General features: G+C 43.0%; 2 protein-coding genes across 10 annotated transcripts in view; both read right to left on the reverse strand.

Annotated features, from left to right (window-relative positions):
• Nucleotides 1–71: 71 nt before the first annotated feature.
• LOC121537492 (src-like-adapter 2) lies at nt 72–9,826 on the reverse strand. Its single transcript, XM_041845113.2, has 8 exons — nt 9,517–9,826; nt 8,251–8,387; nt 5,675–5,774; nt 5,448–5,534; nt 5,261–5,364; nt 4,978–5,127; nt 1,486–1,618; nt 72–1,228 (listed from the first exon to the last, which is right to left on the reverse strand). Exons 2-8 carry the CDS (start codon nt 8,339–8,341, stop codon nt 1,114–1,116), a joined length of 780 nt encoding a protein of 259 aa, XP_041701047.1. The 5' UTR covers nt 8,342–8,387; nt 9,517–9,826; the 3' UTR covers nt 72–1,113.
• Nucleotides 9,827–13,944: 4,118 nt separating this feature from the next.
• LOC121538353 (protein NDRG3) overlaps nt 13,945–23,875 on the reverse strand; it is an 80,294-nt gene continuing 70,363 nt past the window's right edge. For 5 of the 9 annotated variants that reach the window (XM_041846273.2, XM_041846274.2, XM_041846272.2 and 2 more), the window contains 6 exons: nt 23,649–23,696; nt 23,393–23,428; nt 23,223–23,274; nt 20,955–20,972; nt 16,401–16,439; nt 13,945–15,519 (listed from right to left, as the gene is read on the reverse strand). In XM_041846273.2, the coding sequence (XP_041702207.1) occupies nt 15,350–15,519; nt 16,401–16,439; nt 20,955–20,972; nt 23,223–23,274; nt 23,393–23,428; nt 23,649–23,696 (363 nt within the window). In that variant the 3' untranslated portion in view covers nt 13,945–15,349. The remainder of the gene's footprint in view (nt 15,520–16,400; nt 16,440–20,954; nt 20,973–23,222; nt 23,275–23,392; nt 23,429–23,648; nt 23,697–23,875) is intronic. The other 4 variants (XM_041846276.2, XM_041846279.2, XM_041846278.2 and 1 more) reach the window with 3 other exon arrangements.

Below are 23,875 nucleotides of genomic sequence, written 5' to 3' on the forward strand. Positions count from 1 at the left end.
AAAACATTTATTTTACTGTTCTAATTACGTTGGTAACCAGTTTATAATAGCAATAAGGCACCTTGGGGGTTTGTGGTATGTGGCCAATATACCATGGCTAAGGGCTGTATCCAGGCACTCCGCGTTGCGTCTTGCATAATAACAGCCCCTAGCAATGGTATATTGGTCATATACCACACCCCCTCTTGCCTTATTACTTAAATATTTCACATAATTTTGAGATGCTCTTTAGCACTACCCATAACTTTCTGCGGTCTCTGCCGTACTCTATCATTTTTTCCACTGCACCTTGACCATATCCTGTGCCAAAGTTAGACTGCGGTGCGGTGGAGAACAAGCAACAGCTAAAATGTGTTTATGTTCAGGACAGGAAACCCATACAACAAACAGTTCCTTGTTTTCAAGGTAGTTCAACAAAACCAACCAAATAGTCTGTTTACTGATGATACGGGATCTATTTGAAACGTGCAGGTGGTTATGACTTTCATATGGCTGTATACCTCACCATCAAACTACTTTCTGTAAGGAACATTGTAATCAGCTGTGGTTACTTATAATCATGAGTAAGGCTGAATTGAACATTTCAATATGAAGTTAACAGCCTTTCAAAAATCATAATAAATTGCAACATATCGTGTCACTCTCTTTAGACCTACTGTTCTAGTTTGACATTAGAGATCATGCACACAATTTGACACAGTGAGGATCATTCCGGACACTTTTTCAATGTTGCAACCTATAATCAGTTTGAATGCATGATCTCTGTATTAAGAACACGTTGTGTTCCTATGGGCACAGATACTCCCTTATTTCTGTAAAGTACTTTTTTGTCTGCCTCCAGGATCTAAAAATGTTTTCTGATCATGAATCCAAGCAAATATGGGCCTCGTCTGCTTGGCAATGTGAGCACTTTACAACCATGGCTTTGAGAACAATGGTTCTCTGCAGTGGTTGAGTTGTGAATCTCAGTTCCCTCAACAATGTTAGAGATCCATTAGGTTCATGGCCACGTAATATGGTCCTCAGGTACCCTCTGCCCCAGTAGGTAAGCTCATTGCTCCGTTTTAGTCTATGTGTATCTCACTATTTGTCTCTCTGAGGACAGCTACAGTCTCAGCTGTCCCATTTCTGGCTGCCGTCCCCTGTCATGAAGAGGTAGGAACTGATGGCCTCTCTCAGGCCCTCGCTCACCAGGGAATCCTCATTGTCCTTGCCAAAAATCATGGAGCTGCAGACAGACAGAGAGAAAACCCATTAGTGAGGAAATGCTGACAAATAATAGATTTATTGGCAGACATGCGTACACAGAGACTGGCATCTTACATTTACATTACATTTTAGTCATTTAGCAGACGCTCTTATCCAGAGCATACATTTTCATACTGGCCCCCCGTGGGAAACGAACCCACAACCCTGGCGTTGCAAGCGCCATGCTCTACCAACTGAGCTACAGGGAACTATTACGACAACAGTACATGACCTCACCTGTCCGCATCTTTCCAGTTGAGGGTGGGTTTCCTAACGGCCATGGGTAGTGGGCCAGTAGCCACAGGAATGCTGTTGGACCCCTGGATGAAGCAGGGCTCCCCCAGCAGACAGCACAGCCCATCAGTGACCTCTGGAAGGAAACATCAATCAATCTGTTGCAACTCAGGCTTCACATGAATACTACAATACAATGACTAAAAATACAATAAACAACCTCTCCCTCAATGTGACCAAGACAAAGGAGATGATTGTGGACTACAGGGAAAAAAAGAGGACTGAGCACGCCCCCATTCTCATCGACGGGGCTGTAGTGGAACAGGTTGAGAGCTTCAAGTTCCTTGGTGTCCACATTACCAACAAACGATCATGGTCCAAACACACCAAGACAGTCGTGAAGAGGGCACGACAAAGCCTATTCTCCCTCAGGAGACTGAAAAGATTTGGCATGGGTCCTCAGATCCTCAGAAAATTCTACAGCTGCACTATCGAGAGCATCCTGACTGGTTGCATCACCGCCTGGTATGGCAACTGCTTGGCCTCCGACCGCAAGGCACTACAGAGGGTAGTGCGTACGGCCCAGTACATCACAGGGGCCAAGCTTCCTGCCATCCAGGAACTCTATACCAGGCAGTGTCAGAGGAAGGCACTCAAAATTGTCAAAAACTCCAGCCACCCTAGTCATAGACTGTTCTCTCTGCTACCGCACGGCAAGCGGTACCGGAGTGCCAAGTCTAGGTCCAAAAGACTTCTCAACAGCTTCTACCCCCAAGCCATAAGACTCCTGAACAGCTAATCATGGCTACCCAGACTATTTGCACTGCCCCCCTCCACCCCATCTTTTTACGCTGCTGCTACTCTGTTAATTATTTATGCATAGTCACTTTAACTCCATCCACATGTACATATTACTTCAACTACCTCAACTAGCCGGTGCCCCCGCACATTGACTCTGCACCGGTACCCCCCTGTAGATATAGCCTCCCTACTGTTATTTTATTTTACTTCTGCTCTTTTTTTCTCAACACTTTTTTGTTGTTTTATTCTACTTTTTTAATAAAAATAAATGCACTGTTGGTTAAGGGCTGTAAGTAAGCATTTCACTGTAATGTCTGCACCTGTTGTATTCGGCGCATGTGGCCAATAAAATGTGATTTGATTTGCTTTGATTTGAAGATGCCCCCAGCTTTCAACCCACTGCTACCTATGCACAGTGGTGTCAAGTACTTGAGTAAAAATACTTAAGTTGTTTTCTAGGGTATCTGTACTTTACATTTCTGACTACTTTTACTTCACTACATTCCTAAAGAAAATAATGTACTTTTTACTCCATACATTTTCCCTGACACCCAAAAGTACTCGTTACATTTGGAATGTTTAGCAGGACAGGAAAATGGTCCAGTTCACACACTTATCAAGAGAACATCCCTGGTAATTCATACTGCCTCTGATCTGGCGGACTCACTAAACACACATGCTTAGTTTATCAATGATGTCTGAGTATTGGAGTGTGCCCCTGGCTATTTGTAAATAAAATATTGGTTTGCTTAATATAAGGAATTTGAAATTATTTATACTTTTAGTACTTATTTAAAACTAAATACTTTTAGACTTTTACTCAAATAGTATTTTACTGGGTTACTCACTTTTACTTGAGTCATTTTCTATTAAGCTATCTTTACTTTTACTCAAGAATGACAATTGGGTGCGTTTTACACTACTCCTTGTACAGAGGTTCAAATGCGTGGGTTGGACACAAAATGGTTTGAAAAGTTGTATCTATAGCTTTCAACATTTTCTAAACTGCTGTATATGCTTTAACCACCTACAGTGCCTTGCAAAAGTATTCATCCCCCTTGGCGTTTTTCCTATTTTGTTGCATTACAACCTGTAATTTAAATTGATTTTTATTTTTATTTCATGTAACGGACATACACAAAATAGTCCAAATTGGTGAAGTGAAATGAAAAAAATTACTTGTTTCAGAAAATTCTAAAAAATTAATAACAGAAAAGTGGTGCGTGCATATGTATTCACCACCTTTGCTATGAAGCCCCTAAATAAGATCTGGTGCAACCAATTACCTTCAGAAGTCACATAATTAGTTAAATAAAGTCAACCTGTGTGCAATCTAAGTGTCACATGATCTGTCATATGATCTCAGTATATATACACCTGTTCTGAAAGGCCCCAGAGTCTGCAACACCCCTAAGCAAGGGGCACCACCAAGCAAGCAGCACCATGAAGACCAAGGAGCTCTCCAAACAGGTCAGGGACAAAGTTGTGGAGAAGTACAGATCAGAGTTGGGTTATAAAAAAATATCAGAAACTTTGAACATACCACGGAGCACCATTAAATCCATAACTAAAAAAATTGAAAGAATATGGCACTACGACAAACCTGCAAAGAGAGGGCCGCCCACCAAAACTCATGGACCAGGCAAGGAGGACATTAATCAGAGAGGCAACAAAGAGACCAAAGATAACCCTGAAGGAGCTGCAAAGCTCTACAGTGAACATTGGAGTATCTGTCCATAGGACCACTTTAAGCCGTACACTCCACAGTGCTGGGCTTTACAGAAGAGTGGCCAGAAAAAAGCCATTGCTTGAAGAAAAAATAAGAAAACACGTTTGGAGTTCGCCAAACGGATTGTGGGAGACTCCCCAAACATATGGAAGAAGGTACTCTGGTCAGATGAGACTAAAATTGAGCTTTTTGGCCATCAAGGAAAACGCAATGTATGGAGCAAACCCAACACCTCTCATCACCCCAAGAACACCATCCCCAGAGTGAAGCATGGTGGTGGGAGCATCATGCTGTGGGGATGTTTTTCATCGGATGGGACTGGGAAACTGGTCAGAATTGAAGGAATGATGGATGGCGCTAAATACAGGGAAATTCTTGAGGGAAACCTGTTTCAGTCTTCCAGAGATTTGAGACTGGGACGGAGGTTCACCTTCCAGCAGGACAATGACCCTAAGCATACTGCTAAAGCAACACTCGAGTGGTTTAAGGGGAAACATTTAAATGTCTTGGAATGTCCTAGTCAAAGCCCAGACCTCAATCCAATTGAGAATCTGTGGTATGACTTAAAGATTGCTGTACACAAGCGGAACCCATCCAATTTGAAGGAGCTGGAGCAGTTTTGCCTTGAAGAATGGGCAAAAATCCCAATGGCTAGATGTGCCAACCTTATAGAGACATACCCCAAGAGACTTGCAGCTGTAATTGCTGCAAAAGGTGGCTCTACAAAGTATTGACTTTGGGGGGGAGTGAATAGTTACGCACGCTCAAGTTTTCTGTTTTTTTGTCTTATTTCTTGTTTGTTTCACACAACAACAAAAAATGTGCATCTTCAAAGTGGTAGCCATGTTGTGTAAATCAAATGATACAAACCCCCCAAAAATCTATTTTAATTCCAGGTTGTAAGGCAACAAAATAGGAAAAAAGCGAAGGGGGGTGAATACTTTCACAAGCCACTGTTTACTGACCTGAGTAGTGGTCCACCAGGGCTGTGAGGGTGGGGAAGGTGAGGCAGGGGGAGATGTAGTGCCAGCCGTTCTCCAGTTGTTGGATCCGGTAGTGTTTGACTGAAGAACGGTCCTGGTCACTGGTCTTACGCACTGACAGGGAGTGGGCACCTAGAGTGGACAGTGAATACCATACTTCAGTCACAAAGTTTTATCACTTCGGGTTTATCAATTACAATTTTAAGCTGGTTTCCCTGTTCTTGTTAGCATTTGATAATGTGTTAGGAGTGTGAACTGAACTCACCAGGGCAGGTCTGACTTTCCCGGACCAGAAAAGAGCCAGTCTGGTTGTGGGGCAGCAACAGGAGCTCCTCAGCCTTCTTTCTGCTGAGACCCTCATACTGACACCTAGGGCAAGAGAATAGAGAAATAGACAGATCCATGTAAATAGAGCTCCAAAGGAGAATAGTCAGATGGATCAGTGGACTCACCTGTGGTACACCCTGGCTGTGTAGTTGCTGGGGATGTAGCTCTCATTGCCTGTGGCAGAGGATCTAACTTTCCACCATTCCCCCTCGCTATATAGACATGCACATTCACAGAAACACAAAAAGAGATACATAGGTTACATAGAAAAAGCACAGTACAGTTGTAATAACTATAGTAGTAGCAGTTGTAGTAATTGTGGTAGTTGTAGGTAGAGGCTATGATTTCTTACTATGAAAGCACGTTGATTCTCTCTCCTGCACGAATGCTGCAGTGTGCTGGATGTCCAGTGGGATAGTTGTACAGGGCCACTACCACATACCTGCTGCTCTCTATGGACAAAACAGAGACATGAAAGAGTACTGTCACTCCGACTCTACTATAAGAACCTCAAACCATGACAATGCAGTATGTTCATGCTGAAAACAAAAATGATCTAAAAAGCACTGCATACAGGACAACATTTCTTTGTACATTTATGCTTTCACTTCACACTTAACCTGAGTAGTCATTGTTAGGAAAGACATAAAAGAAATGATTACAAATTATTGCTGTGATCTTCATAAACTAACATCTTGAGTGACAGCTCAGAAAGAAGGAGGACTTCATTGTCACCCAGCCTGGTCTCATAGACTAGACGTAATATAGTAAATGTAAATTCAGGACACTGAAATTAGTATGATATGTTACGTTTGTTATGGTTACAAAGGTTGCGTGTTCAAATCTCATCATGGACAACTTTAGAATTTTAGCAATTTTGCAACTACTTAGCATATTGGCTGATCCTTCCCATAACCCTACAGTGGCTTGCGAAAGTATTCACCCCCCTTGGCATTTTTCCTATTTTGTTGCCTTACAACCTGGAATTAAAATGAGCGTGCATAATTATCCCCTTAAACCACTTGAGTGTTGCTTTAGCAGTATGCTTAGGGTCATTGTCCTGCTGGAAGGTGAACCTCCGTCCCAGGCTCAAATCTCTGGAAGACTGAAACAGGTTTCCCTCAAGAATTCCCCTGTATTTAGCGCCATCCATCATTCCTTCAATTCTGACCAGTTTCCCAGTCCCTGCCGATGAAAAACATCCCCACAGTGAAGCATGATGGTGTTCTCAGGGGGGGTTGATGAGAGGTGTTGGGTTTGCGCCAGAAAAGCCCAATTTTAGTCTCATCTGACTAGAGTACCTTCTTCCATATGTTTGGGGAGTCTCCCACATGTCTTTTGGCGAACACCAAACATGTTTTCTTATTTTTTTCTTTAAGGAATGGCTTTTTTCTGGCCACTCTTCCGTAAAGCCCAGCTCTGTGGAATGTACGGCTTAAAGTGGTCCTATGGACAGATACGCCAATCTCCGCTGTGGAGCTTTGCAGCTCCTTCAGGGTTATTTTTGGTCTCTTTGTTGCCTCTCTGATTAATGCCCTCCTTGCCTGGTCCATGAGTTTTGGTGGGCGGCCCTCTCTTGGCAGGTTTGTTGTAGTGCCATATTCTTTCAATTTTTTTGTTATGGATTTAATTGATGCTCTGTGGGATGTTCAAAGTTTCTGATATTTTTTTATAGCCCAACCCTAATCTGTACTTCTCCACAACTTTGCCCCTGACCTATTTGGAGAGCTCCTTCGTCTTCATGGTGCTGCTTGATTGGTGGTGCCCCTTGCTTAGTGGTGTTGCAGACTCTGGAGCCTTTCAGAACAGGTGTATATATACTGAGATCATGTGACAGATCATGTGACACTTAAATAAAGTCCACCTGTGTGCAATCTAACAAATTATGTGACTTCTGAAGGTAATTGGTTGCACCAGATCTTATTTAGGGGCTTCATAGCAAAGGTGGTGAATACATATGCACGCACCACTTTTCCGTTATTGATTTTTTAGAATTTTTTGAAACAAGTAATATTTTTCATTTCACTTCACCAATTTGGACTATTTTGTGTATGTCCATTACATGAAATCCAAATAAAAATCCATTTAAATTACAGGTTGTAATGCAACAAAATAGGAAAAATGCCAAGGGGGATGAATACTTTTGCAAGGCACTGTAACCTTAACCCTTTAACCTAACCACAACCTTAGCTGCTAACCCTAACTCAGCTAACGTTAGCCACCTAGCTAACGTTAGCCACAACAAATTGGAATTCGTAATATATTATATGTTTAGCAAATTCGTAACATATTGTACGAATTGCAATTCATAACATATTGTACGAATTGTAATTCATAACATATCATATGAAATGGATGACAGACATCCACAAATTAATACATACCATCCGAAACGTAACATATCATACTAATTGGAGTGTACCAGATTTACATGTACTATGTTACGTCTACCCCTGAGTCCAGATTGTGTCACTTGGTCCCTGTCACACCACTTCTAACTATACGTCTTTCGCTTCTTGCTTCTTTTCTTTTCTCACCTCTTGTGGTTCAACAGAAGACCAGGAGGTCTGTTTTTTTCTCTTTCCTGCACACCAACTATGGTCACATTTAACATAGGGCCTAAACATCTGGGGCATCACCACGCCATGTATGTATAGAAACACTAACTACCTTTCTTCATCATTATGTTGGTCACATTGTTTTGATGTAAAAGTTTACGTCAGATGAAGGCCATCCGATTATTGTCCTTAACAATAAATGGACCTGGCTGTTGTGCACACTTTCAATTCGCTGGCCTATAGGTTTCCAGACAAACCCAGAGCCATTGACCCCTGGGGACACTGCCCATCTGAAATAGGCTAGTACTGGCTTGTTGCCCAGAGCCTTGTCCTGTCCTGTGCTCAATCTGACATGGAGCCCAGGCCTTACCCAGTATGACCGGCTCAGCGGGCTCTTCCTGGCCCAGAAAGGCTGCATGAGTGCTGGATCCCTGATGCTCTTTACTGGGCCCACTGCCCATGGCGATGTGGAGCTCTTATGGAAGGGTCACCAGAGAACTCTGTGGGCTGGAGGGAATCACAGGTATTGATTAGTAGCCTGTTTGGTTACTGAAGTACTTCTGGGTGGGCATCATGTCTTTTGATGTACTGTTGCATCAATCACAATTCATTGTGTCAGATAACAGATATCAAAACAAACAATATCAAGGGCTTCAAATAGCCCTGCCTGTAATTTATTTCTTAATTTATTGTCAGGAAGCTAGTTCAGTGACAACTTGAACAAAGGGAGAGAGGAAGTCGAAAACCACTTCTTCTGAACACCCTTTAGTTTCCAACCAAATTCTTGTTTTTACACATGGGCTGCTGGTTGGGTTTGTCTGAACACTGGAGTGTTATCCTTGAGCAGAAAATAAATGCTGTCTTTTTGTGAACACCTTTCTATCCCGATGTGGTTGTGTCTCATTTTGACTAATTCAAAAACATTTAAAATAGATGGTAATATCAGAAATAGTAATATGAAATATATTGCCATTAAATATCTCTAGATAAATAGTTTCCCCCAGTGCTCTGTAATATGGCACCTAGCCAGTGCTTGAAGTGGACTGAAATAGGTGAGAGTACTCATTTTGGGTGCCGGTACTATTTATATTTAGGTGCAGGAAATCTGCAATATTTCGAAGTCAATATTCTATAAGAAGCGTCAGTACTCAAGCATTAGAACATTTGAGGTGCCGGTACTCAGTACCAGTGTGTTATGGCCCAAGTTGAACACTTCACATAGTACAATCATTGAGTGCATACATTTTAATTATGGGTGGTCGCAGAAATCAAACCTACTATCCTTGTGTTGCAAGCACCATGCTCTACCAACTGAGCTACAAGGGACCATCTAATGTTACATTATAATATACAGGAACAGATGACCATTATCAACCACAGCAGTCTGCCAACCAGGAGTCAGAAAACACATCAGGGGTCTAGATCTGGCTGGACAATTTTGTTTAAATGTATTTATAAAGTCTTCATATAAGATCAGTCATATATATTTACGTGACTGTTGTCCTCTTTCTGTTAAAGCAAAAAAATATGCTTTTAATAAGTTAAATCAGGGTTGAATAAAACTAACCTTTTACATGTACATGAAATACAGTGAGATCAATTAGACTTCTCAGCTTGAAAATGAGTTAATACTCACAGCATTGCCCTGTTGTGGCACTGGTGATGATCGGCAGTCCTCTGATGCTGTGGGATGAGTTGTTGTCAGAGCTGTAGAGTACCACAGTAGAGTACCATGGGGATAGAGGTGTAACCCAGTGGGTCTGGGCGTTTCACACTGCTGGTAGCATTCACATGTGTAATGTGAGTATGATGTGTATGAGAATCTGTGCGAGAGTTCTTCAGACACCAATGGAGAACGAGTGTTCTCCTCCTCTGTGATGTTCCAATGGGGAAAGGAGCCAGTGGTGGTAGATGGAGGCTCTGTAGGTGTACCAGAGCAGAGTGCTCTGTAGTACATCTGAGTGGAGAGATGTGAGAGGAGGGGGGTTTATATTCACCTCTTACTCAGACACTCAGTTTCCTGTTTCAACAAGGCCTGAACCTTCAAAGAGAGTGAAGAGAAGGAGAAGAGGGAGCGAAGACAAAGAAAAAGAGAAAGGAAGAAAGATTTTATTCAACAATATCTACTGTACATGTGGCAGTAGTAATTGGCACAGACTCTAGCGTTTTACATCAATAACTTGATCTGTGAGTCATCAGCAATAGCGATGAGATTCAACTGGTCTGTGCAAATGTACTGTTCTACAGCAACATCTGCATGAGCCGTGGTATAAAACACAGATGGGTGAAGTGAGGTCACAGCATTTCCCCCCGGAATAGTTAGAGCTTCATATTCTTTGTCATTCAGGTAAAGGGTGTTGGGTGGGTCGAAGAGTTGAGCAATAATTTTTCTCTTCGTAACACTCACAACTGGTTGAGCCATGTGAATTGCCATAGAGATGACTGCCATGGAATCAAAAACGAAGACTCTCTTTCCATTTACATTTTAGTCATTTAGCAGACGCTCTTATCCAGAGCGACTTACAGTTTAGTAAAGCAGGCACCCTGGTTCTGTTTTGGTAAAAAAGCTGAGGGATGGGCCTGGAGAAATGAAACCACTCAAATTCATAGACAGAGCTATGGATTCAAGGACTGACCATCCATGATATCAAAATTATAGTTTTAACCATGTTTTGAAGCTATATAGTGTTTGTAAACAATGTAAATCTAAACAAACATTGGCATAAAATAAGCTTATACTTTGGGTTCTGATGGGGTTCAACAGTTGAACTAAGCTCATGAGGTATTTATAAGTTATATTCTTCAAGAATCAATGAGTACACAGTGCATTCGGAAAGTATTCAGACCCCTTGACTTTTTTCACATTTTCTTAAGTTTCAGCCTTATTCTAAAATGCATTAAATAAATAAGAAATCCTCATCAATTTACACACAATACCCCATAATGACAAAGTGAAAACAGGTTTTTAGAAAATTGTTCAAATGTATTAAAAAATAAAAAATAAAACACCTTACATACATAAGTATTCAGACCCTTTGCTATGAGACTCGAAATTGAGCTCAGGTGCATCCTGTTTCCATTGATCATCCTTGAGATGTTTCTACAACTTGATTGGAGTCCACCTGTTGTAAATTCAATTGATTGGACATGATTTGGAAAGGCACACACCTGTCTATATAAGGTCCCACTGTTGACAGTGGATGTCAGAGCAAAAACCAAGCCATGAGGTCGAAGGAATTGTCAGTAGAGCTCCGAGAAGGATTGTGTCGAGGCACAGATCTGGGGAAGGGTACCAAAAAATGTCTGCAGAATTGAAGGTCCCCAACAACACAGTGGCCTCCACCATTCTTAAATGGAAGAAGTTTGGAACCACCAAGACTCTTCCTAGACCTGGCCGCCCGGCCAAACTGAGCAATCGGTGGAAAAGGGCCTTGGTCAGGGAGGTGACCAAGAACCTGATGGTCACTCTGACAGAGCTCCAGAGTTCCTCTGTGGAGATGGGAGAACCTTCCAGAAGGACAACCATCTCTGCAGCACTCCACCAATCAGGCCTTTATGGTAGAGTGGCCAGACAGAAGCCACTTCACAGTAAAAGGCACGACAGCCCGCTTGGAGTTGGCCAAAAGGCACCTAACGGACTCTCAGACCATGAGAAACAAGATTCTCTGGTCTGATGAAACCAAGATTGAACACTTTGGCCTGAATGCCAAGCGTCACGTCTGGAGGAAACCTGGCACCATCCCTACGGTGAAGCATGGTGAAGGCAGCATCATGCTGTGGGGATGTTTTCAGCGGCAGGGACTGGGAGACTAGTCCGGGTCGAGGGAAAGATGAACGGAGCAAAGTACAGAGAGATCCTTGATGAAAACCGTCTCCAGAGCCCTAAGGACCTCAGACTGGGACGACGGTTCACCTTCCAACAGGACAACGACCTTAAGCACACAGCCAAGACAACGCAGGAGTGGCTTCAGGACAAGTCTCTGAATGTCCTTAAGTGGCCCAGCCAGAGCCCGGACTTGAACCCGATTGAACATCTCTGGAGAGACCTGAAAATAGCTGTGCAGCTATGCTCCCCATTCAACCTGACAGAGCTTGAGAGGATCTGCAGAGAAGAATGGGAGAAACTACCCAAATACAGGTATGCCAAGCTTGTAGTGTCATACCCAAGAAGACTCGAGGCTGTAATCGCTGCCAAAGGTGCTTAAAGAAAATACTGAGTAAAGGGTCTGAATACTTATGTAAATGTGATATTTCCGTTTTATATTTTTAATAAATTTGCAAAACAATTATGGGGTATTACGTGTAGATTGATGAAGATTTATTTTTTTGTTTAATCCATTTTAGAATAAGGCTGTAACGTAACAAAACGTGGATAAAGTCAAGGGGTCTGAATACTTTCCGAATGCAAAAGTTTGGACACAACAACTCATTCAAGGGTTTTTCTTTATTTGTAACATTGTAGAATAATAGTGAAGACATCAAAACTATGAAATAACACATATGGAATCATGTAGTAAACAAAAAAAAGTGTTAAACAAATCAAAGTATATTTTATATTTGAGAATCTTCAAATAGCCAACCTTTGCCTTGATGACAGCTTCGCACACTCTTGGCATTCTCTCAACCAGCTTCACCTGGAATGCTTTTAAAACAGTCTTGAAGGAATCCACACATATGCTGAGCACTTGTTGGCTGCTTTTCCTTCACTCTGCCGTCCGACTCATCCCAAACCATCTCAATTGGGTTGAAGTCGGGGGATTGTGGAGGCCAGGTCACCTGATGCAGCACTCCATCACTCTCCTTCTTGGTAAATAAGCCCTTACACTTCTCTCCTCCTTCCTCTCCTCCTCCTCCGCAGGAGAGGAGGAGGAGAGGAGGGGGAGAGGAAGGAGGAGAGGAAGGAGAGGATGGAGAAGTGGAAGAGGAGAGGGGGAGAGGAAGGAGGAGAGGATTGAGGAGAGGAGGTGGAGAGGAGGAGAGGAGAAGGAGAGGAAGGAGGAGAGGAAGGAGAAGGCAGTGTCACCAGCAAAGCACCCCCACACCATCACACCTCCTCCATGCTTCAAGGTGGGAACTACACATGCAGAGATCATCCGTTCACCCACACCGCGCCTCACAAAGACACGCCGGTTGGAACCAAATCTCCAATTTGGACTCCAGACCAAAGGACACATTTCCACCGGTCTAATGTCCATTGCTCGTGTTTCTTGGCCCAAGCAGGTCTTTTTATTGGTGTCCTTTAGTAGTGGTTTCTTTGCAGCAATTCAACCATGAAGGTCTGATTCACACAGTCCCTTCTGAACAGTTGATGTTGAGATGTCTGTGACTTGAACTCTGTGAAGCATTTATTTGGGCTGCAATTTATGAGGCTGGTAACTCTAATGAACTTATCCTCTGCAGCAGAGGTAACTCTGGGTCTTCCATTCCTGTGGCGGTCCTCATGAGAGCCAGTTTCATCATAGCGCTTGATGGTTTTTGCGACTGCACTTGAAGAAACGTTCAAAGTTCTTGACATTTTCCATATTGACTGACCTTCATGGCTTAAAGTAATGACGGACTGTCGTTTCTCTTTGCTTATTTGAGCTGTTCTTGCCATAACATAGACTTGGTATTTTACCAAATAGGGCTATCTTCTGTATACCCCCCCTACCATGTCACAAAACAACTGATTGGCTCAAATGCATTAAGGAAAGAAAGAAATTCCACAAATTAACTTTTAAGAAGGCACACCTGTTAATTGAAATGCATTCCAGCTGACTACCTCATGAAGCTGGTTGAGAGAATGCCAAGAGTGTGCAAAGCTGTCATCAAGGCAAAGGGTGGCTATTTGAAGAATCTCAAATCTCAAATATATTTTGATTTGTTTAACACTTTTTGGGTTACTACATGATTCCATATGTGTTATTTCATAGTTTTGATGTCTTTGCTATTATACAGTGTAGAAATAGTAAAAAAGAAAAGAAAAACCTTTGAATGAGTAGGTGTGTCCAAACTTTTGACTGATACTGTATTTCATTCATTTTTAAGAAAATACACAGGCCAGTGACGGGAGTCCAGTCAAATGTAATGTACAACTTCTAGCTTTATTTTATTATCAGTACAAATGTATATAGTCAGCAGACAGTATGACTTACACCACACACCCATACTATGGGGCCAGAGCACAATGCATTATCACCACAAGCTCACCCAAGGTGTAGTACAATCAGAGAGAAACGCAGAAAAACCAAAGAGAAAATGACCAATAATATGAATAATAAAATAACAGTTTATTACACTATCCACAGTCGCTCAGGCATCTGACCCATTGCTGTTTTCACCCAGTCTTTATTTAATTAGAAGGGAAAACATTACTTGCTTCCAGTTAGAAAGTTTTATACAAGAATGAAAGAGGCAGTCATGTTATCTGTACCTCAACTGGCACACAGTTATACACCTAACTCACTGAGCTGTGGGCTAGTTTAGGTACTCGGTTTGACTTAAGAGCATTATCAAGTGCTTGCTTTGAACTTTAAATAAAACTACAGGAAATTGTGGTTCTTTTCTCTGCCTGTCAGTAACAAAGGGGGTATCAAAAGCCTAGGGTCTGCCATTTCAAATAACTTGCTCGAAAGAGAAAATAAACAATAACACCACAAGGTAACTATTTCTAGATCTAGACAAAAGCAATTTTACAGACATGTTCATTACGTTTCATCTACTAGAGGGTCATGCTGTCAGATATTCTTGGTATAAAGGTACAGAACAAGAAAATGTTTATCACATAATTTTGCAATCCAGGAAAGCAAAGGTATTTCACAAATCACAACATAATAACAATAAAAAAAAACACAGAAATAAAGAGATTTTGTGTGTAGTAGGAAAGGTGTGCAAGCAAGTCTGCATGAGACTGATTTAGGAATGGACCATTAAGGAGGCAGTAGAGGGGGATCGAGGGGGGGGTGTTGTAATTTGGTCTGATCTGCACACAAGGTGAGGAAGACCTCTGAAGGAGAAGGAGAGAGGGGCAACCTAACTCCTTAAAGAGTACTTTGCAAGAGAAAACGCCTGACGCTTTTCCAACACTCCTCTTTAAACTGACACACTGACCCAAATAGTAGTTATAAATACAAATATAGCTCATATATATCTTAAGCATTAAAAAAAAAAACTCTCCCACCTTTAACGGGGAGAGGCGGTAGACAGCAAAACGTAAAATAGATAACCAGAAAAGCAGCATCACCTGCCTGCATACTGACTTCCAGGGTGACGTGCCACAGCAGTCATGCACATAAAGGCATGTTAGATAGACAACAGGAAACGGTGAGAGTGAGAGAGAACACAGCAGAGGACCTGACTGCTTAATAAATTATCTTTCCGAACACGTTTCAGACGTCCCCTCGGGATTCCAATCCTCTCTGACTGAGCTTGGGAAAGGGAAGGAGGGAGAAAGGGAGGTAGGGAGGAGGATGTTTTCTGGGCAGGGTGCTTTAGCAGGACACCTCCATGGTCTGTGGCCTGGCCTGTTCAACAGCCGGGCCGGCGGCAGTGGCGCCCTCTAGCTGTGTGTGGGTGCGGCTGCGGGTGCCCTCCGCAGAGCCCATGCTGGAGGCAGAGTGGGTACGAGAACGCACCAGCCGGGTCATACTGGCTGTGGGCACTACAGACAAGAGAGAAAGAGGAGAGCAATTACAGTAAGAAGTCAGGTATGAGGATATTTGCTGTTTGTATGTGTAGGAATGTTTTTGGGGAGGGGTAGCTTGCTTTAGGGAATGTGGCTAGGGGTAGGATGCTGGTGATCATACCACAATCATAAAATGCATCAACATTCCCAATTCAAGATGGGGTGGTATGCAGCGCAGGGAGAATAATGAAGTCTAATAACCTAACGACTCAAAAACTTGATCACAATATACTGTTCACCTCATGCTAGCTACGCTGCCATTTAGTTAGGGTCAAGTGGAATGATATCAGCTAAGCAGGAATGCTGGGTTTCACACCATATTTCAGAAAGTACTGTATGAATATATACATCTCATTCAAGTGGTTGGGGCCTGAAATGTCTGAGCTGAATCCCTCACAGTGTTCATATTCTCCCACAAAGAAAAGAGATCTGAGGCCTGATCAGGTCGAGTTCCAATTCATTTTTACTGTCGGAGAAAAAATGAATAAATAGGAAAGGCCAATATGAGAATGCAGCATGCACAAGAGATTTGAGGGCCATCTGTACAGAAGAGAAAAATAACAAAGAACAAAAGCAACAAAGACAGAAGACAACCATGTTACCTGATAAACAGACAAACATTCACACTCTCTCAAACCACACATTTAGAGAGACATAAAGGAATCTTAAAATATTATACAAAATAATGACCACCTGTCATGCTTCAAATCTCATGGCGCGAAATCAGAAAGACTTGAGAGGATGGCTAAAATGTGAGCTGTCAACCAGCGATGGGCAAACAGGGTGGGGAGGGCAGAGCACTGTAGGTAGAGATGGCAGGCCGGCGCAGCAAAGGCTGCTACCTATGGTCCTGGTACCTGATTCGCTGCCCAGGTGGCTAAGCAGTACATGAGGGACTGTTCGCATTGACGGAGGGGCAGGAGGAAAGGAGGGAAGAAGTTAAGGTGAGACTGTCAGATTAATGCTCAGTCTTCACAAATGTAGATCAGAAAAGAAAGAAAGTGTCCTACAGCTTTACCTAGGAGAGATTTGAAGCGGCACCAGGTACAGATCATTCTATCACTGTACATACTTTGACATTAATTTTCAGTTAATACCTAACAGTTGTCAAAATAGCTAGGATGTGACTCTTCCAAGGCCTTCTCGCTGTTCTCTTAAACTAAAGAGAATGCCACCTGTGGCCCTGAGATTCCTTAAAGGGGACTTTGAACCAAGGTGTGCTCCATGACAACCAGTCTAGTCCATTGTCTGGTCCAGTTCAGTTAGGTGAATGTGCCCCCACTGTGATAATTCCTCCACGGAACTACAGTGTATAGAGCTAAAGTGACCTTTCAAACAACATTCAAACATGGGCTCCATCTATTCACACTCAAACCACTCTCCTGGTAGCCTACTGCGTTTCTTTCAACACAACACTGACCTTCTGGGATGAGCCAATTGACAGAAGGTATAGTAGTCTGAATGCTACAGTGACAAACCTCCAACAGTATGTTAAAATATGTGTTTGGGTAGGCTCGTAATGTACTCATTGCTTTGTCCTCTACGGTTTCAATGTTTAGGCATGATCAGAAAGGGGAGGTACTTTCTGAAACTTGCCATTGTTTTTCTGGTGTGGGTGAAAAGCCTGAGCATAAAGTGTGTGAGGGGAAAGCTAAGACAGGGAGGAAACAAATATACACTGCTCAAAAAAATAAAGGGAACACTTAAACAACACAATGTAACTCCAAGTCAATCACACTTCTGTGAAATCAAACTGTCCACTTAGGAAGCAACACTGATTGACAATACATGTCACATGCTGTTGTGCAAATGTAATAGACAACAGGTGGAAATTATAGGCAATTAGCAAGACACCCCCAATAAAGGACTGGTTTTGCAGGTGGTGACCACAGACCACTTCTCAGTTCCTATGATTCCTGGCTGATGTTTTGGTCACTTTTGAATGCTGGCAGTGCTTTCACTCTAGTGGTAGCATGAGACGGAGTCTACAACCCACACAAGTGGCTCAGGTAGTCCAGCTCATCCAGGATGGCACATCAATGCGAGCTGTGGCAAGAAGGTTTGCTGTGTCTGTCAGCGTAGTGTCCAGAGCATGGAGGCGCTACCAGGAGACAGGCCAGTACATCAGGAGACGTGGAGGAGGCCGTAGGAGGGCAACAACCCAGCAGCAGGACTGCTACCTCCGTCTTTGTGCAAGGAAGAGCAGGAGGAGCACTGCCAGAGCCCTGCAAAATGACCTCCAGCAGGCCACAAATGTGCATGTGTCTGCTCAAACGGTCAGAAACAGACTCCATGAGGGTGGTATGAGGGCCCGACGTCCACAGGTGGGGGTTGTGCTTACAGCCCAACACCGTGCAGGACGTTTGGCATTTGCCAGAGAACACCAAGATTGGCAAATTCGCCACTGGCGCCCTGTGCTCTTCACAGATGAAAGCAGGTTCACACTGAGCACATGTGACAGATGTGACAGAGTCTGGAGACGCCGTGGAGAACGTTCTGCTGCCTGCAACATCCTCCAGCATGACCGGTTTGGCGGTGGGTCAGTCAGCCCTCCATGTGCTCGCCAGAGGTAGCCTGACTGCCATTAGGTACCGAGATGAGATCCTCAGACCCCCTGTGAGACCATATGCTGGTGCGGTTGGCCCTGGGTTCCTCCTAATGCAAGACAATGCTAGACCTCATGTGGCTGGAGTGTGTCAGCAGTTCCTGCAAGAGGAAGGCATTGATGCTATGGACTGGCCCGCCCGTTCCCCAGACCTGAATCCAATTGAGCACATCTGGGACATCATGTCTCGCTCCATCCACCAACGCCACGTTGCACCACAGACTGTCCAGGAGTTGGCGGATGCTTTAGTCCAGGTCTGGGAGGAGATCCCTCAGGAGACCATCCGCCACCTCATCAGGAGCATGCCCAGGCGTTGTAGGGAGGTCATACAGGCACGTGGAGGCCACACACACTACTGAGCCTCATTTTGACTTGTTTTAAGGACATTACATCAAAGTTGGATCAGCCTGTAGTGTGGTTTTCCACTTTAATTTTGAGGGTGACTCCAAATCCAGACCTCCATGGGTTGATACATTTGATTTCCATTGATAATTTTTGTGTGATTTTGTTGTCAGCACATTCGACTATGTAAAGAAAAAAGTATTTAATAAGATTATTTCATTCATTCAGATCTAGGATGTGTTATTTTAGTGTTCCCTTTATTTTTTTGAGCAGTGTATTTAAACCTCAGAGAGAGGGTTCACAAGAAAGAGAGCCATCGGGCATTGAGTGAAAATTGTTTTTCAAGCCTATACTGTAACCCATTTCATTTTAATTACTAGGATTTGGTATCCAGAATAAGTCAGTTGATCTAGTTAATCCCCAGTCTCTTCAAGCAGGAAAGCAAACAGGCCTAAACTTCCAAGTGGTGGAGGAGTGAGGGGGCGTGTAATAAAGGGCCACCCAATCCCAACCCAACCCCGGGTCAGCCTCTGGGGAGCTGAGCCCGCTTGGAGTGCCTCTCTGTAGTCACGTTGCAGACAAAACATCAAGGGTAACTTTCAGAGGGGAGGTACTCAGTGCTGTGCAGTATCAACATGGTTCCCTCAGTAGAGGCCATGCTGTCCTAACATTGCTCTCCAGCAGCCCCATGTGAGTGTCCCTGTGGCAGCAGCACACACAAGCAGCACATTTCAGCAGAGTGGAGCCAACAGGCCAGCCAGGCGGCTCTGGGCTCATGGGAGTCCAGGTCCCCAGGGCAGGGGGCCAGGCCCTGCTGTGGGGCTTAGAGCAGCCTTTAATGAGTACACTAATGTGCCACTGAGATTAACATACCTGGAGAACCAGCCCTCACTGGAGGGGTGAGGACCAGGGGAGAGTGGGTGAGGGCTGGGGGTATGGGGGAGAGGAGAGTGAGGCCAGGGGTGGTAGGGGGGTGCAGGGTTATGCAAGTGAGTTTTTTTTATTTTCAGAAGCTAATAACGTCAAAGGTTTACAAGGGTACAGAAGGCTTAACTTTCTGATGAAAAGATTCCACAGAGAGAACAATAATAACTCAGACTATTGTAAGACTCTAATCAAGCAGCTTTCATTATGTAACACCTTCCATTTTCCACTCATATAAACATTTTGAAATGCTAAAAAAAGATTCAATTATCTCAGTGATCAAAGAAAGCCAATGGAATTTGGTAAAGTTATAAGATACAGTGCCCAATATGTAAATACAATATGTTTGTAATATAATTAATCATTCAACAAGCCAGATCTGCTCCCAGTAGACCTAAATCAGGGGTGTCAAACTCAAATCAGCACACGGGCCATATTGAAAAAGCACAACGAATTCAAGGGCCAGACATAGCCTGTTATGTTTGTTTTTACAAAAAGAATGTGCATTGGCCTACAACTACGACCCAAACTGGCCATTGTTTTATTACAAAAAATATGGCCCTTTATAATGTCCACTTATAAAGGGCCATTTGCTGTATATAGCATTTTAACATATTGAAACAAAAGAGATCAATTATATTTGTCCAGCCTTTGCTGCTATGCTTGCAGATGTGCATAATATGCTGCGACCCTAATCAAAAAGTATTTAATAACTCCAAATAAAAACATAGCCTACATGTGTGCCTACATGTTTCTCCTTTGTATGGTGTTTTGATGCAGGTTTTGTTTTTTGGTTATTCATTGTTAGGCTTTAAAACCTGAAGCCAGACTGCAACATCTTAGTATCCTAGCTAGGACTGGGCATGTGTCTGTACACTTTCCCTCCGCTGCGTGCTGTAAACGGGACACAAGACAGCGGCACAATTGAAATTGAATTCACAGATGTGGGTGCATCAGGTTGTAATTTAAAAAGTAGATGACTCAACTGTTGACTAATTTATACTAGCTTGTGTGTCCTATTGTCCTTTAGTAGTCATTTATACCCGCGTGTAAATCCTTTAACTTACTTTTTGACAACCAAGATGACATTTTCTGTAGGCTATAGCAATGACCTCTTTAGCCTACAACACCTTTAAACTTTCGGTCTGGTAGAAGATTCGGGTCAGTGCCATTAGTGACGATATGGTACAGTGCACTGGCTGGCACTGGTAGTGCTTGCTGTGACTTGTAGAGCAGTGCATCGCGGGTGGTATGGAAGCGGGCCAAAATGAATTGACAACCCAAATCATTGTGCGGGCCGGATAGAAATGTGTCTTGTGTTTGACACGTGGCCTAAATGAACCACAGCCTTAAATGTGGGCCTGTAAACACCCTCCCTGTCTAGGGCACTGTATCTTAAGACCTGGGGAACCATTCTCAGGTGTGTTCAGAGATCCAGCACATCGAGGAGTGTTTAGAGGTGTGTGAACAGGGGGAGACCATGCAGACCATCATGCTTACTACAAGTCATTTATTAACTCAGCATCAAACAACTACTTACACCCGTTGTTAAAAGTCACTGAAAACAGACAGGAAACAAGGTTAGCTTGAGGTTAGTTCCCTGGTCAGTTACCAATAATGGTTTGTATGCTTATACAACTGGTTCTCAGTAACCTCAGCCTTGGACATCCACTAAATGTTGTTATATACAGTTGAAGTCGGAAGTTTACATTCACCTTAGCCAAATACATTTAAACTCTGTTTTTCACAATTCCTGACATTTAATCCTAGTAAAAATTCCCTGTCTTAGGTCAGTTAGGATCACCACTTTATTTTAAGAATGTGAAATGTCAGAATAATAGTAGAGAGAATGATTTATTTCAGCTTTTATTTCTTTCATCACATTCCCAGTGGGTCAGAAGTTTACATACACTCAATTAGTGTATGGTAGCATTGCCTTTAAATTGTTTAACTTGGGTCAAACGTTTTGGGTAGCCTTCCACAACCTTCCCACAATAAGTTGGGTGAATTTTGGCCTATTCCTCCTGACAGAGCTTGTGTAACTGAGTCAGGTTTGTAGGCCTCCTTGCTCGCACAGGTTGTCAGTTCTGCCCACACATTTTCTATAGGATTGAGGTCAGGGCTTTGTGATGGCCACTCCAATATCTTGACTTTGTTGTCCTCTGTAGCTCAATTGGTAGAGCATGGCGCTTGTAACGCCAGGGTAGTGGGTTCGATCCCCGGGACCACCCATACGTAAAAATTTATGCACACATGACTGTAAGTCGCTTTGGATAAAAGCGACTGCTAAATGGCATATTATTATTATTATTGTCCTTCAGCCATTTTGCCATATCTTTGGAAGTATGCTTGGGGTCATTGTCCATTTGGAAGACCCATTTGCGACCAAGCTTTAACTTCCTGACTGATATCTTGAGATGTTGCTTCAATATTTCCACATAATTTTCCTTCCTCATGATGCCATCTATTTTGTGAAGTGCACCAGTCCCTCCTGCAGCAAAGCACCCCCCCTGCATGATGCTGCCACCCCAGTGCTTCACGGTTGGGATGGTGTTCTTCGGCTTGCAAATGTCCCCCTTTTTCCTCCAAACATAACGATGGTCATTATGGCCAAACAGTGCAATTTTTTTTCATCAGACCAAAGGACATTTCTCCAAAAAGTAAGATCTTTGTCCCCATGTGCAGTTGCAAACCGTAGTCTGGCTTTTTTATGGCGGTTTTGGAGCAGTGGCTTCTTCCTTGCTGAGCGGCCTTTCAGGTTATGTCGATTTAGGACTCGTTTTACTGTGGATACAGATACTTTTGTACCTGTTTCCTCCAGCATCTTCACAAGGTCCTTTGCTGTTGTTCTGGGATTGATTTACACTTTTCGCACCAAAGTATGTTCATCTCTAGGAGACAGAACGCGTCTCCTTCCTGAGCGGAATGATGGCTGCGTTGTCCCATGGTGTTTATACTTGCGTACTATTGTTTGTACAAATGAACGTGGTACCTTCAGGCGTTTGGAAATTGCTCCCAAGGATGAACCAGACTTGTGGAGGTCTACAATTTTTCTTCTGAGGTCTTGGCTGATTTCTTTTGATTTTCCCATGATGTCAAGCAAAGAGGCACTGAATTTGAAGGTAGGCCTTGAAATACATCCACGTCAATTAGCCTATCAGAAGCTTCTAAAGCAATGACATACTTTTCTGGAATTTTCCAAGCTGTTTAAAAGGCACAGTCAACTTAGTGTATGTAAACTTCTGACCCACTGGAATTGTGATACAGTGAATTATAAGTGAAATAATCTGTCTGTAAACAATTGTTGGAAAACATGCACAAAGTAGATGTCCTAACCGACTTGCCAAAACTATAGTTTGTTAACAAGAAATTTGTGGAGTAGTTGAAAAACGAGTTTTAATGACTCCAACCTAAGTGTATGTAAACTTCCGACTTCAACTGTAGGTAGCTACTGTGGTTCCGCTCTATTCTTGAAGTCCTACAGGAATTCTACATTATGCTTGAGTCTTAGTTTAGGTCAGAACTGTATGTGTGTGTGTGTGTGTGTGTGTGATGTCCATGTGGGGAGGGCTGCAGCCTGAAAGGGCAGCGTTCAATGAACTATAATTCAGTTGGACTGATGACTCATTCTGAGACAGAGGGACTTCAGTAAACAGGACATACAACAGATCACATATAACATGTCAACAGATTGATACAACCAGACCATGAAGAAACACAAATCCAACATTACCTCTGACACTAGAGAGGACAGAAGTACCATGAGAAGGAGACATAATAATAGAGGATTTTAAGGCGCAGTACTCACTGTAACCCATTCCCTGGACAAAATATTTGAAGGCCTCCGCGAGTTTACCCGGCTGTAAGACACAAACAGAAAACTTAGCCATTTAAAAATAAAACTGAATTAAGTAAGAGTTGTCTTGGCCATTGAGATTTAGTAGTTTAAGCTAAACACAAAACTTGTACATGACTCACCTGGATGACCTGAGGAAGCCCACCACAGTCTTGCATCTATAGGGAAGTAAAGAGAGAATCAGGAACATGCCCAGAGTGAAGAACCTCACAGAAAGGACCATGCCCTTAGCCAAAACACATTCACTGGCCTATGAACACTTCCAAGAATGATGAAACTCATCTACGCACCATTCAGATCATGTGCATTACTAAAGAGCAAAACAGCAGGGAGCACTACCACTCATATTGCTACAAAGAAACGAGTAACTGAACACACCTTAAGAAGGGTTGTTTTGGTTGGATTTAACCTGGAGTTGCATTCAACCTGTATATAATGGAGAGAGAGATGAGACAGAAGTTCAGACAGGGTTTAGAGTCTAGCCCCTCCTCTTCAGAAAGGCTATGTCCAGTATCCTCTCTAAAGACAGAAAACTCTGTCCCTGAGGGGGTTTGATATTTTGTATTGGAATCAGAACCCCTGACTCATTCGCCACTGTGTTGCCA

The sequence above is a fragment of the Coregonus clupeaformis genome, chromosome 24 (genome assembly GCF_020615455.1).
Source record: "Coregonus clupeaformis isolate EN_2021a chromosome 24, ASM2061545v1, whole genome shotgun sequence".
Taxonomy (NCBI): domain Eukaryota; kingdom Metazoa; phylum Chordata; class Actinopteri; order Salmoniformes; family Salmonidae; genus Coregonus; species Coregonus clupeaformis.

Bases quoted from the DNA above. Each gene is read 5' to 3' on its own strand.
- LOC121537492 (XM_041845113.2), bottom strand. From the start codon at position 8,341: ATGGGCAGTGGGCCCAGTAAAGAGCATCAGGGATCCAGCACTCATGCA. The intron at 5,775-8,250 runs GTAAGGCCTGGG...TTTTGTCCATAG, and splicing joins CGCTGAGCCGGTCATACTGG to AGAGCAGCAGGTATGTGGTA. The intron at 1,619-4,977 runs GTCAGTAAACAG...GTTTCCTTCCAG, and splicing joins CCTGGTGGACCACTACTCAG to AGGTCACTGATGGGCTGTGC.